General features: G+C 41.5%; 1 protein-coding gene across 1 annotated transcript; it reads left to right on the top strand.

Moving 5' to 3' along the window:
• The first annotated feature begins 1,497 nt into the window (after positions 1–1,497).
• On the top strand, positions 1,498–8,039 carry LOC134345681 (ATP synthase subunit e, mitochondrial-like). The gene is made up of 4 exons (XM_063046734.1): positions 1,498–1,647; positions 4,583–4,637; positions 5,264–5,362; positions 7,622–8,039. The coding sequence occupies exons 1-4, from the start codon at positions 1,612–1,614 to the stop codon at positions 7,645–7,647; spliced, it is 216 nt and encodes a 71-aa protein (XP_062902804.1). The 5' UTR covers positions 1,498–1,611; the 3' UTR covers positions 7,648–8,039.
• The last annotated feature ends 6,016 nt before the right edge of the window (positions 8,040–14,055 follow it).

The raw sequence follows: 14,055 nt of genomic DNA, 5'->3' as shown, positions 1-14,055 counted from the left end.
ACTTTCTTAGTTCTAGTACTCCAGACTCCAACTGAGTGATCCATTTCTGCTGGTTTGGCAACCCAGTTACGGGGTACGTAACAGAATCAATACATAATAATTTTTAAAAATGATAACATTCAATAAATATGTATAAAAGAAAAATTAAATTAAGTAAGTAGTGAAAAGAGAGGAAAAATAGTGAGGTAGTGTTCATGGGCTCACTGTCCATTCAGAAATCTGATGGCGGAGGGGAAGAAGCTGTTCCTGAGACATTGAGCTTGTGTACTCAGGCTCCTCTACCTTCTCCTCGATGGTAGCAATGAGAGGAAGGCATGTCCTGGGTGATGGGGTTTAACGATGGATGCCGCCTTTTTGAGGCATCACCTTTTGAAGGTGTCCTCAATGCCGGGGAGGCTAGTGCCAATGATGGAGCGAGCTGAGTTTACAACTTTATGGAGCTTTCTCCAATCCTGTGCAGTGGTCCCTCTGTACCAGCCGGTGATGCAACCAGTTATAATGCTCCTACATCTGTAGAAATCAGCATTACTGTTCCACTAGTATGGATTACTGTTCCAGGATAGATCCTCAGAGATGTTAACACTCAGGAACTTGAAACTGCTCACCCTTTCCTCTGCTGATCCCTCAATGAAGACTGGCATGCGTTCCCTCGACTTCCCCTTCATGAAGTCTACAGTCAATTTCTTGGTCTTACTGACATGGAGTACAAGGTTGCTGTGGCAACACCACACAACCAGCTGACCTATTTGGCTTCTGTACTCCTCCTCAGCTGTCTGAAATTCTGCCAACAAACTGTGTCGTCAGCAAATTTATAGATGCTGTTTGTGCTGTGCCTCCCCAGAGTCATGTATGCAGAGAGACTAGAGCTTTGGGCTAAGTACACGTCCTTGAGGTGAGCCAGTGTTGACTGTCAGTGAGGAGATGTTATTTCTGATCCACATAGACTGTGGTCTCCCAGTGAAGACGTCAAGGATCCAGCTGCAGAGAGAAGGACAGAGGTCCAGGGTTGGAGCTTGTTGAATAGAACTGAGGATATGATTGTGTTGACCTTATGAATATGGCTGTAAACTCGACTTACCATTTGTCCTGGATGAAGACTCTAAAACCAGTGGCTGGAATTTCAAAATAAGGACGAGGTCATTTGAGATTGCCAGAAGGAGCAATTTAGTTGTGTCTCTACCCCGGACGATTGTGGAAGATCATTAAAGACACAGAGAGATATGGGGCAGGGATGGAAACTGTAGGGTTGGTTGATTGATTTAATGATTAGAGTGGACAGGGCTCGACGGGCTTCTCACCTCCTCACGTTTACTCTGTTTCACTTTTAAGAACGCTGTCCGACCTGTTCAATCTTTTACGTTTTCCTTTCACATTCCCCCTCGCAGGCTAGTTCATAAACATCCGAGGAAAACTTTGCCGAAATGCAATTCCAACCATAGAGGATATCCACCTTGTCAACTTCATGACGTAGCACGTCTCAAAGCCAGACTTCACGCACGACGCTATTACGTATGTACGTCAAAACTCCTCTCCCACAACGTGATGACGTAAGGCGCGCGGCCGAACCTTCTATCCTTCGGCGGACATTGACTTCGGTTACCGACGGCCGTCATGGTTCCCCCGGTGCAGGTGTCGCCCTTAATCAAGGTAGGTGGCGGCGCCTAGGGACACCGATGTATCCCCTCGTCCCACCGCTTGGGTTCAGTGGGATGCTGCGTCGCCTCTCCCTGCACCTCGGGCCTAGTGGAGCCTGAGCTAAGGTCAAACATGGACGTTGTGACCGGGACAAGGGGGCGATAAGTAACAAGAGGGAGGATGAGGTGGGATGCTGGGGCAGAGGAGAAGAGGGTGACAGGGGAAAGGAAGGGTAAGGGGGTGCAGGAGAGAGGTCGGCGGAGAGGAGGGTGAGGGTACAAGAGGGTGTGAGGGGTAGAAAACGAGGGTAAGTGGGAGAGGATAGTGAGTGGCGAGAGAGTGAAGGGTAGGGAAGGCGGTTTAGGAAGAGGGGGTCAGTAGAATTTCTTTTAAAAGCTAATTAATGTTGAATTCAAATAATGTTTGGTCCTTCTATAGCAACACACAAAATGCTGGAGGAACTCAGAAGGTCAGCCAACATCTGTGGAAATAAGTCAACTTTTGGGGCGAGACCTTTCATCAGCATTGGAAAGGACGGGGGAATTTGCTACAATGAGAATGTGGAGGTGGGGGGGGAGGAGGAGGGCAAGCAAGAAGGTGAAAGGTAAAGCCAGGAGAGCGGGGGAAGGGGGTGGGGTGTATAACTATATAAGTAAGAAGCTGGGAGGTGGTGAGTGGAAAATGTAAAGGGCTGGCGGAGAAGGAATCCGATAGGAGAGGAGAATGGAGAAAGGGAAGAAGGAGGGGCACCAGAGAGAAGTGATAGGTAGGTGAGAAGAGATAGGAGGCCAGAGTGGGGAACAGAAGAAGAGGGAAGGGGAATAAAGAGGAAAAATACTGGAAGGAGAAATTGATGTTTGTGCCATTAGGTTAGAGGTTACCTAGACGGAATATGAAGTATTGCTACTCTACCCTGAGAGTGGCTTCGTCATGGCAGAAGAGGAGACTATGGACTGGCATGTCAAAGTTCTAAGTAAATTTATTATCAAAGTACTTATATGTCGCCATATACAGTCATGAGATTCATTTTCTTGTGGGCATACTCAGCAAATCAATGAAAGATCAACCAGTGCAGAATGACAACAAACTGCAAATGCAAATATAAATAAATAGCAATAAGTAACAAAAGTCTGAAGTAATGAGGTAGAGTCCTTGAAAGTGAGGCAATTGGTTGTGGACTATTTCAATGACGGAACAAGTGAAGTTGCATGGAGATATTCCCTTTTATTCAAGAGTCTGTTGGTTAAGGAGTAACGACTGTTCTTTAACCTGGTGGTGTGAGTCCTGAGTCTCTTGTACCTTCTACCTGATGGCAGCAGCGAGAAGAGAGCATAACCTAGGTGGTGGGAATCTCTAAGGATGGATGCTGCTTTCTTACAACAGCCTTTCGTGTAGATGTGCTCAGTGGTTGCTGGGGTGGGGCTTTGTGTGCTGTAATGGGCAGAATCCACTACTTTTTGTAGGATTTTCTGTTCAAGGGTATTGGTGTTTCCATACCAGGCTGGGGTGCATCCAGTCAATATACTTTCCACCACACATCTATAGAAGTTCGTCAAATTTTTTTCGAGGCCATGGCGAATCTCTACAAGTTTCTAAGGAGGTAGAGGCCCTACTGTGCTTTCTTTGCAATTGCACTTGCGTGCTTGGTCTAGGACAGGTTCTGTGAAGTAGTAACACTCAGGAATTTAAAGTTACTAACCTTCTCCACCTCTGCTCCTCCAATGAGGACTGGCTCATGGACTCTGGTTTCCCTCTCCTGAAGTCCGTAATGGCCCTTGTGGCTACAGGGGTCAGGGGGTATGGAGGGAAGGCTGGGTTCTGAGTTGGATGATCAGCCATGATCATAATAAATGGCGGTGCAGGCTCGAAGGGCCAAATGGCCTACTCCTGCACCTATTTTCTATGTTTCTATGTTTCTATGTAATCATTCCCTTGGTCTTGCTGACATTGAGTAAGAGGTTGTTGTTACGACACCACTCAGCCAGATTTTCAGTCTCTTTCCTGTATACCCATTCATCACACCTTTAATTTGTCCCATGACATTGGTGTCATCAGCAAACTTGAATATGGCATTGGAGCTGTGCTTAGCCACACAGTCATAGGTGTAAACTGAGTAGAGCAGGGAGCTATGTACACACCCCTGTGGTACACCTGTGCTTATGGAGATTGTGGAGGAGATGTTGCCAATCTGAACTGACGGGTCTATAAATGCGGAAATGGGAATGGCATTAAAATGGTTGGCCACTGGTTGGCGGAGGTGTTGGACAAAACGGTTCCTCAATGTTCTTTGAGTCTCACCAACGTAGAGGCCGCATCAGGAGCACCAGATACAATAGATGACCCAAACAGATTTGCAGGTGAAGTTTTGCCTCACCTGGAAGTACTGTTTGGGGCCTTGAATGGGGGTGAGAGAGGGTGTGGATGCAGGGGTAGGTGCTGGGAGGGATGAATGGACAAGGGAATCACAGAGGGAGCTATCTCTATGGAAAGCAAGGGGGTAGAATCCCATTCAAGATGGTGGAAGTTATGGAGAATGATATGTTGGAAGCAGAGGCATCTTCTGAGCCTTTTAACTGCTAATTTAATTTCATTGATTAAGTCCGCCAATTTGCCTTCTTAGTTTAAGTCTTCAATTAAGGATACATTCACTCTTGCTACCTAATTGTACTTCCAGAAAGTTTTCAATCAAAACCCTTTAAGCTGTGTGGTGAAGCAATAGGTCTAACTGTGCTGAGGTGGCATCACTCTTTGTGGTCATCTGTACGAATGGTAATGTTAAATGCAAGAAGGTCTGTAAATACTGGAAATTCAAAGCAATGTAACACACACACTCTTTCACATGCTCTCCACGTCAGGCAGCATCTATGGAAATGAGTAAACAGTTGATGTTTTAGGCTGAGACCTTTCAGGATGATAATGTTACTAACTTGTACTGTTTCTGTTGCAGATGGCTAGATACTCAGCATTGCTGGTTGGTATCTTTTATGGCAAAAAGCGATATGGTAAGAACTTGGACTTTTTTATCCAGCATGTAAAACTGCAATAATCTGTCATATTCAGGACGTTGTGCCATAATCGTAGATTTTTCACACAATTGGATGTTATTTTTACCGATACCTGAACACTCTTTGAAATTGACTTTTTTAAAAGATGTAACTGTATAAGATTTTCCAGTGACACAGGTCAGCGTAAGGACCCCAGGGGAACTGGCCATCACGAGTCAGAAAGCAGCACAGCAAACATTACCTAATGACCTAGTGTTGAACCATTGGGGTTTTCAAATCATTAAACAGCAGTTTGAGAGTTTCACTGTATTTGGCTTGAAATGAATTACACAAGTCTGCCCATTTGAGTGGAAAGACTATGTGCAAACATTACTTGGTGACTCAGATACTGGTCCATCAGGATTGTTGGTAAACTGATTATCAGAGTTGGAACAAATTACTCTGCACTTTTGATCATTCCTGAGATGATGGCCCAAGACTAGTCTCAGTGTAGACAAGGCAATAACTGCATTTGGAGGAACAACTGAAATTCCATGTTTAAGAACTAAAACATTAAAATACAAAGATTATTATAAAATTATGTCTGATGTTTAATATTTTTAACTGCTTATTTTATGTTGAAGATTATTTGAAGCCTATTGCAGAAGAGGAGAGAAGAATAGAGGCAGAAGAAAAAAAGAAGAGAGAAGAACTTGAACGTATTGCAAAACAACTAGCAGAAGGTATTTTAAAAAGTCCAGTTAATTCATTGCAGTGGTATTTCAGTAGATAAGGTTTCATTGAAACTCAAAATCTTGCAGTGCTTTGCAAGCTAGATGCAGGGAGAATGTTTCACCTGGAGAAGGTCTTCTAGGTCTGAGATGAGAAATTTTAAATACTGAGTGTCGCAAATTTTTGAATTCTGTGCTCCAAAGAGCAATGGAACCTCAGCAGTTAGTTAATTCAAAACAGATCGGGGATTCAAGGGATATGGGTGTACGCAGGAAAATGTAATTGAGGTACTAGATCAGCCAGGATCTTGAGTCATAAAGATAGCTTAAGCAGCCAAATGCCCTGCTCATTCACCGGTTTCTTGTATAAGTTTGAAAGGAAGAGTTGCATGTGTCTAGGAACTTGTATAATTTATGCTAGAGATTTTGAACCACAAATGTATCAAAGTTTTCCATTCTGAGTTGCGCAATAGCCATGCATCGTATTACCTAACAAAAGTCCATCAATCCAATCTTAAATAATTTCAGTTGACCCACAGGGTATAGTGGCAATAACTTCAAAATTTCCAATATTCTCTATGGAAAAATGCTTCTTGCTTATACTGTTATTTCCAGTACACAACTGTAGAGTCACTTATATTTCAACTCTCATTTTTAAAGCTATGTTCTGTATTTGGGTACCAAACAAAACTATTTCCATGGACCTATCAAAGTTGCTTTTTTTCATTTTAAACACCTCAATTGCTTCTTATCTGAAACTTGCAACCTATATTCAGATCAATCCTTGATATTCAAGTTGATACTCAAGCAAATATATTGCTATAGATGTACGCAGTTACTGTATACCTACCAAAGTGCAGAAATTGTACCCAAAGAACTGTATGCAATACTCCAGATGTGACCTAACCAGAGTTTTATAAAGTTGCAACATAACTACTTGACTTTTGAACTCACTGCCTCGACTAATAAAAGCAAGCATTCCATAAGCTGCCTTAATCACCTTATTGGCCTGTGAAGCCATTTTCAAGGATCCCAAGATCTCTCTGCTCAGCTGCGCTGGGGATCTTGCCCATACCAGTGTACTGTCTCCTTGTATTTGCCCCATTGAAGTGCATCATCTCACATTTATCTGGGTCAAACTCAATCTGCCATTTCTCTGAATATATCTGCAACTGGTCTAAATAGCACTGGAAAAATTAAGGATTCAATCTTTAGAGTAGGTGGACCACAGCCTTGAATTCTAAAATGATTGGACAGTAAGAAAATGGATTCATTACTGCTGATTTCCAAATTACTTTGATTTAGAATAGTTTCAGTGATTTAGAAGGTAGTAACTATATACTGTTGCTTAAAAAAAAAAGAAAATGTAGAGCATCAAACTTGATAGCATGATATTAGTTGTCAGGAAAATTGTTGAACCATTAAAAATAGTGGCAAAAGAACACAAGGATAACATGAAAGGGAATTTTTTTTTTGTTTTATGAACATTGAGGATATTGTCAAGCACCTTTTCACTACATCCCATAACAAACAACAAATAACTTAGAGTGTATCAATTGTAAGTGCAATTATTTTACTTGTAGCAAGGGGAGACCATCGCCACACAAGCACTGGTGATAGCCTTAAAAAAAAACAGACAGCATAGTTGCTCCTTTATACGCAAGTGCAACTACCTACTCCTCAGTTCAGGGAAAGGGTGCATTCTGTCCTCCTCCTTAATCAGTGTACTTGACATTCTTCTAGTAATGCATCTGTTCGTCTGCACTTGTCAAAGACTCTCGTTTCTTTGGCAAAATGTTGCATGAACACTATTAGCAAAGCACTCTGGTACAATATAGTTTCCATTTTGTTCCTATGAGTAAAGTGTATTTCCATAACAACTAGCACAGTTGTGACTAATGGGAGAAACAATGAATGTCATAAATCTAAATGTACAATAGGCATTTGATAAGGTCTTACATAACAGGATTTTGCATAAAATAGACTCCAAGTTGGGTAGGAGAAATAGTGTTAGCATAGATAAAGGTTAAATCAAATACAAATGGCAATATAGGATTCCTTTTCAGATTTTGAGGCTATTAGCTAAATTTAGAGAGTCAGACATGAGAGGGAGAGTTGGGGATCCTTATCTTGCTTCAGTCCAGAGAGGTTATGCTGAGAGTGACACCATGATTTGTCCTTGAAGGTAACATGTAACCCAAATGTTCAAAACAAAATTGGAAAAATAGATGTTATCTGTGCATATAATAGGAAATTTACTTCCCATTTCAGCAAATGAAGACACTATTTTGAAATGATTGAACCCATTGAAAGAATGAAGAATATGTCAAGTGATCTTCTGTTTTCCTAGTATGGACTAATCAAGAGTATCTATTCAAGACAACTTTCTGGTGCATTTTTCCACCATCCCAATGTGAGAATAAATTCTTTTGAACGTTATGTAGTCTTTTAAGTTTATTGCTTTCAAATTGTGGAACATGTGATTTAGAGGGTATTGCTAAATGTGTGCTTTTGAATTTTAAAAACGTTAACAGTTCACGTATAATTTGTTGTGTCTGTATAAATTGTGTAAGAGTCTAATTTTTTTTTTGACAGTTTGTTGTTCCGATCCCCTGAACTCTTGAATATAGACCAATATATGCTGTTGAAGCAAAGCTTCTGAGGAAAAAAAATAAAATAATTTACTTTGGTTTTACTTGTTTCTATACATGGAAACCTATATAGTCCTAAAACTATATTGCTTTTTTTTAAAAAACTATGGGTACTGTAACCCATCTGTTCTATATCTTCCTCGTTTCATAACCAGCCTCAGTGCCACACATCTCCTTTCGCATCACATAATTTTTGAGCTAGCAGTTACTGCAATCTAATACTTGTTTCCCCAGTGATAGGTGTGCTTTTACTTGGGAAGTTTGAGATTCTGTGCAATTTCAGTGCTGAATTAAAATACAATGGATTCCACTTAATTGGGACCAGTACATTTTGGTCCAATTAAGCAGCTGCCCCAATGAACCAAAGTTTCATGGAAATAGTTAAAAAGGTACTGTACTTTTAAAAAAAGAGAAAGAAAAACTTCTGTTTAACTAAGTAACAAATTATGTATTTAACTGAAATACAGAACACCTTTGGGCACTACCAATACAACTGGTGGTTGTTTGTCACCAATGATGACAGGGAGAGTTTTTAAAGTGGAAAGCCATTGCACTGAGGCAGTTCCACTCTTGAACTCAGAGGTTCAGGTACATTGGTACGAGAAGACGTCACAGCTGGAGTATTTCCTGGTTACATTGGATGACCGTGACTTCTGTGCCTTGTCATGCCCTTTGCTCTCCATCCCGCATAACCACCTTCCTGGAGGTTGGAGGTTGGATTTCACTGTGGATCTCATCTGCAGAGTCTGCTGGAGTTGACTTTGTCCCCGGGTCAGACTGCTTGCAATTGCAGTGAGCAACAGTTCTGAATTGTCTTGCTGCTTATCTGTCACCCACTGTCAGTGACGAAAACCAGTGTCTTTAACAAAAGCACATGCAACTGATGCCATTTTAAAAAAAAACTGTTCTCTCTAAGCATGGTGTAGTGTCTAACAGCTGCACAATTGCATGCGACTGACACTAATTAGAAAATGTTCAGCAACGGTACCCTGTCCCAATTAAGTGGCATAGTATCCCAAGTAAATGAAGGGGATCCTGGTTATTTTGTTGATTAGTTTTTGTTCTATTAAGAGTTGTCCCAAATAAGTGGCTGCTCTTATTAACCGATGGCTCAATTAACTGGAATCCATGGTATTACCTCCACCATTAAGACCACCCACAAAATGCTGGATGGAGTTTTGACCCAAAACGTCAACTGTTTATTCCTCTATAGATGCTGCCAGACCTTGGCGACCTGCTGAGTTCCTCCAGCATTTTGTGGTATTACTCTGGATTTCTTGAATTTGCAGAATCTCTTGTATTTAGCATTAAGACCACTTCCGCTGCTGGAGTATTGTTTGTCGCTGCCTTTCTATGATCATTCCTCACATCATTCTCTGTTTTAATTCCCTCAATGTATAACTATTTATACCCTTGCTCTGACCCACTTTAACCCCTTTGTCTTACAACTCAAATGTTGTTTGGTTCTCTAACTCTTCTATTTGCTAATTCTCTCCCCATTATTAAGAACATTCAAAATAATTTTGAGTTATACATTACCCTCAATTTCTGCATGAACTGTATTCTGAAGCTAGAAGATTTAAGGATGTTAACTATTTTATGGAGGCCCCAGGTGCCACCGAGGCCCTAAGGGTTCAGATGATGACGACGAACTATTTTATGACCTTTCTTTTAAAGGCTATAATTAACAATAATGCAAAATTAACAAGTATAATGACAGGGGATTTTGTGTAGTAAACATCTCGGATGCTGAAGCAAAAGCTCTAGTGCCTGGATCTACCCGGGATTTTGTTCAGGTCATGCAACAAAGTTTTCAAGGATACTTCAGTGTGATGTACGTTATGCAACATCTCGCAAAGGTCATTGTATTGTGAATATCAGCTTCAATATTGCCTAAAGTGAATCCTGATTAAGTTCCAAGTAATACTGGGAAATGTATGTGTGAATGAGTTTAAGGTGAGTTATACTGCAACCAGTTCGTCTCAAAGCGCATCATATAACTAAATACTTTAGACAAGCTCCCACTACATGCTAAATGCTCCTAATGTTGTGTGCCTCAAATAGCCTCTGACACACAGGTCCAGCTCCTGGCCTTCGCATGTGGCCTAGCTACTAAGCCCGGCAGAACCGTTTCTACTGACTGGAGAAGAGACAAAGGCAGGTTACTGGTGCCTTAAAGCCAATTGCTACAGGCAGATGAGGCTCGTCAGCTGTGGTTGGTAGCTCATCTAGGAGAAGGAAGACACTGGTCTCAAACCTCTGCTGCCTTGTGGCTATACCCACTCATGGGGAAGGCTTTGGGAGTAAATCCCGAGGGAAAGATCTGGAGCTGGAGTCCTTAAGGCAGCCCTAAATTGAGTTCAATGCTAACTGACGATGCTGCTAGTACCAAACTTTATTGGTCTCTGCCATTCCTTTGGGTTCATCAGATGCATGGAGAGGGTGAACTTGCTACATGGGCAAAAGCTTGCTTTCCATATCGTACTGCCCAGGCTTGCATATCTAGACAGCCAGGACATGATGTCCATGGTCAACTGACTGAGGCCAAGAAGAGTCACCATAGGAAATTTGAAAACTGATGGGGTATGTTTTTGTAATGTTCTTTGAGAAATAAATATTTGCCTGTTTGCTGAGGTTAACTACACTCTTACAAAGTAATGAGGTTCAATGTTTTGTCCAGCACATAGCAATTACAATAATGCAGTACTAAGGGAGTGCTGTACAGGGTTTATCATGATTATTGCATATTTCTCCTAGGCAGTCACACATGGAAGTTGACAGCTCTTTATTTACTGTTGCTGCTTGATGTCTAATCCTGATGAAGCTGGTCTGTCGTAGATGACATATCAAGAGTGCTGCAGATTTTGTGAATGAGCTAACTGCATGGTGTGCTGTTTAGATATTGTGAATTCTACCTGCTTGACTAACCAAGCTGACCTGAAGGTGGTGCTAAAGTAAGACTCTTTTCATCTGGTTCTCGTGATCCAATGACCCTTCAATAACAGAAGATTGATCCACAATTAGGAAATATATATAACACATAAAACAAAGCAAAACAAGGCCTGTAATTATGTAGTACCATTCACAACAGAATAGTGCAAGTCTTTTGCAGCCAGTAAAGAACATTTTGCACATTTTGGAAAGACTCGGCAGTTCAGGTACTATCTGTGCAAGAAGAAACAAAGTGTTTCTGAAACATTAACTCTTGCACAGTTTATTTAACATAGGATTTATTGTTATATTGTCATGCACAAGAACATGTATATACAGGTGCAACATAAAACTTAATTGTCTGACCTAGGATTTCCAGCATGTTTGTTCTTATTTCAGATTTCTGGTATCTGTAGCGCTTTAGTTTTCATTTTTACGTACTGTGGCGATGCCCAAAAAAAAAAAGCAATTTAAATGCCCTCTTAAATGATGAAAATAATCTTCTGTTTAAGAAGGTGGTTGTGTGTAGTGTAGAAGATTGCCTTAGGTTACTGCAGGACATTGATAGGATGCAGATTTAGGCCGAAAAGTGGCAGATGAAGTTCAATCCAGAAAAGGGTGAAGTGATACGTTTTGAAAGGTTGAATTTGAGTACAGGGATAATGACAGAATATTTAGCAGTGTGGAGAAACAGTGATCTTGAGATATAGTTCCCTCAAAGTTGCCCTGCAAGTTGATAGGATAGTTAAGAAGGTATATGGTGTGTTGGGCTTCATTAGTCAGGGGATTGAGTTCAAGAATCATGAGGTAATGTTGCAGTTGTATAAAACTGGTTAGACCACATTTGGAGTATTGTGTTCAGTTCTGGTCACCTCATGATGGGAAGGATCCAGAAGCTTCAGAGAGGGTGAAAAGGAGATTTATCAGGATGCTGCTTGGATTGGAGAGCATTTATTATGAGGATAGGTTGAACAAGCTAGGGTTTTTTCCTTTAGAATGAAGAAGGATGAAAGGTGACTTGATAGATGTCTACAAGATGATAAGAGGCATGGATGAAATGGACAGCCGACGACTTTTTCCCAGAGTGGAAATGGCTAATATGAAGGGGCATAATTTTAAGGTGTTTGGAAGTATAGGGGAGATGTTACAGCTAGATTTTCTTTTAGAGTAGTAGGTATATGGAACATACTGCCAGGGTGGTAGTAGAGGCAAATACATTAGGAACATTTAAGAAACTTAGATAGACACATGTATGAAAGAAAAATGGAGGGCTATGTTGGAGGGAAGGGTTAGCTTGAACTTGAAGTAGGCTAAAAAGTCAGCACAACACTGAAGATGCAAACAACAGGAATTCTGCAGATGCTGGAAATTCAAGCAACACACATCAAAGTTGCTGGTGAACGCAGCAGGCTGGGCAGCATCTCTAGGAAGAGGTACAGTTGACATTTTAGGCCGAGACCCTTCGTCAGGACTGACTGAAGGAAGAGTTAGTAAGAGATTTGAAAGTGGGAGGGGGAGATCCAAAATGATAGGAGAAGACAGGAGGGGGAGGGATGGAGCCAAGAGCTGGACAGGTGATTGGCAAAGGGGATATGAGAGGATCATGGGACAGGAGGCCCAGGGAGAAAGACAAGTGGGGGGTGGGGGGGACCCAGAGGATGGTCAAGGGGTATAGTGAGAGGGACAGAGGGAGAAAAAGGAAAGTGAGACAAAGAATGTGTGTATTCTTTCTCTCACTCTCCTTTTTCTCCCTCTGTCCCTCTCACTATACCCCTTGACTATCCTCTGGGTCCACCCCGCCCCCCCCCCATCTTTCTCCCTAGGCCTTCTGTCCCATGATCCTCTCATATCCCCTTTGCCAATCACCTGTCCAGCTCTTGGCTCCATCCCTCCCCCTCCTGTCTTCTCCTATCATTTTGGATCTCCCCCTCCCACTTTCAAATCTCTTACTATCTCTTCCTTCAGTCAGTACTGACGAAGGGTCTCGGCCTGAAATGTCGATTGTACCTCTTCCTAGAGATGCTGCCCGGCCTGCTGCGTTCACCAGCAACTTTGATGTGTGTTACAACACTGAAGAACTTGCACTGTTTTATATTGTTTTGCTTTAGTTGAGAAATAATACTAGCAAGGACAACAGAGTAGATTTCTGAACAGGACTTTTAACTCCACCAGAGAGCCTTAATTTAACATTTTCCCTGAGAAGCACAGTGAAGTGTAAACCTATATCTCAATAGGGAGTATTTCAAAAGACACCCTTCTTATTCAAAAGCAAGCACTGAGCAGGGGAAGATGAGAGTACCTGCAGATGCTGGAAGTCCAAGCAACAGACACAAAGTGCTGGAGGAACTCAGCAGGCCAGGCAGCATCTATGGAAAAGAGTAAACAGTTGCCCCTTCATGAGTCCCAATGTAGGGTATCAGCCTGAAACATCGACTATTTACTTGTTTCCTTAGATGCTGCTTGGCCTGCTGAGTTCCTCCAGCATTTTGTGTGTGCTGACTGAGCAGGGGAAGATGGTTTGATATGATCTTAAGGGTTTGGCACTGATGTCCTCTGCAGGCTTGGAGTTACTGTCCCTCAGAATTAGAGGGCTGTGATAATGGACATTAAATTGTAACGAACAAATGATAATCATTTGAACTGGGCCTTAATAGGAGGGGTATTTTTTTGCCTGCAAATATAGGTCGGTAGCAAACTGTACTTAGTTATGTGCATTTAAAATACAAATATTGTTAATGGGGAGAGCAATATTCAATTTATGATGACCACTTTATTTTCTGGCTTTAAAATATCTTCTCAACACTGATATTCACCATCTCAGCTTGTCCCAAATTGGTTCATTCATGGTTTTTGAAATGTAATTGCTTTGTGATGTGGAAAACCACAATTGCTACCTAGATTTAAGATTTATTTCCAGTGGAGAGGGCGTGAACTGCAATGACAAACCTTTACTTTGTTATTAGTTAGACCTTCCTTCAAAACAGATAAAGAGAAAGTTCTGTAATCTCATGTATACATAGCTGAACCCTTGAATTAGGTCAAGCAGTGCTTAAAGCTGATGAGTAATTGTTCTTAGATACATTTAACCATGCAAATGTAAAACATATTTTAGCATACTATACT

Source organism: Mobula hypostoma, chromosome 4, assembly GCF_963921235.1.
Source record: "Mobula hypostoma chromosome 4, sMobHyp1.1, whole genome shotgun sequence".
In the NCBI taxonomy this organism is placed as follows: Eukaryota; Metazoa; Chordata; class Chondrichthyes; order Myliobatiformes; family Myliobatidae; genus Mobula; species Mobula hypostoma.
The sequence above is the reverse complement of the archived record's forward strand: the minus strand, read 5'-3'. Positions and strand labels throughout refer to the sequence as shown.

Excerpts from the sequence above, each read along its gene's own strand:
- LOC134345681 (XM_063046734.1), top strand. The coding sequence starts at position 1,612 with ATGGTTCCCCCGGTGCAGGTGTCGCCCTTAATCAAG. Across the intron at positions 1,648-4,582 it reads AGGTGTCGCCCTTAATCAAG|ATGGCTAGATACTCAGCATT; the intron begins GTAGGTGGCGGC and ends TTTCTGTTGCAG. Across the intron at positions 4,638-5,263 it reads TTATGGCAAAAAGCGATATG|ATTATTTGAAGCCTATTGCA; the intron begins GTAAGAACTTGG and ends TTTATGTTGAAG.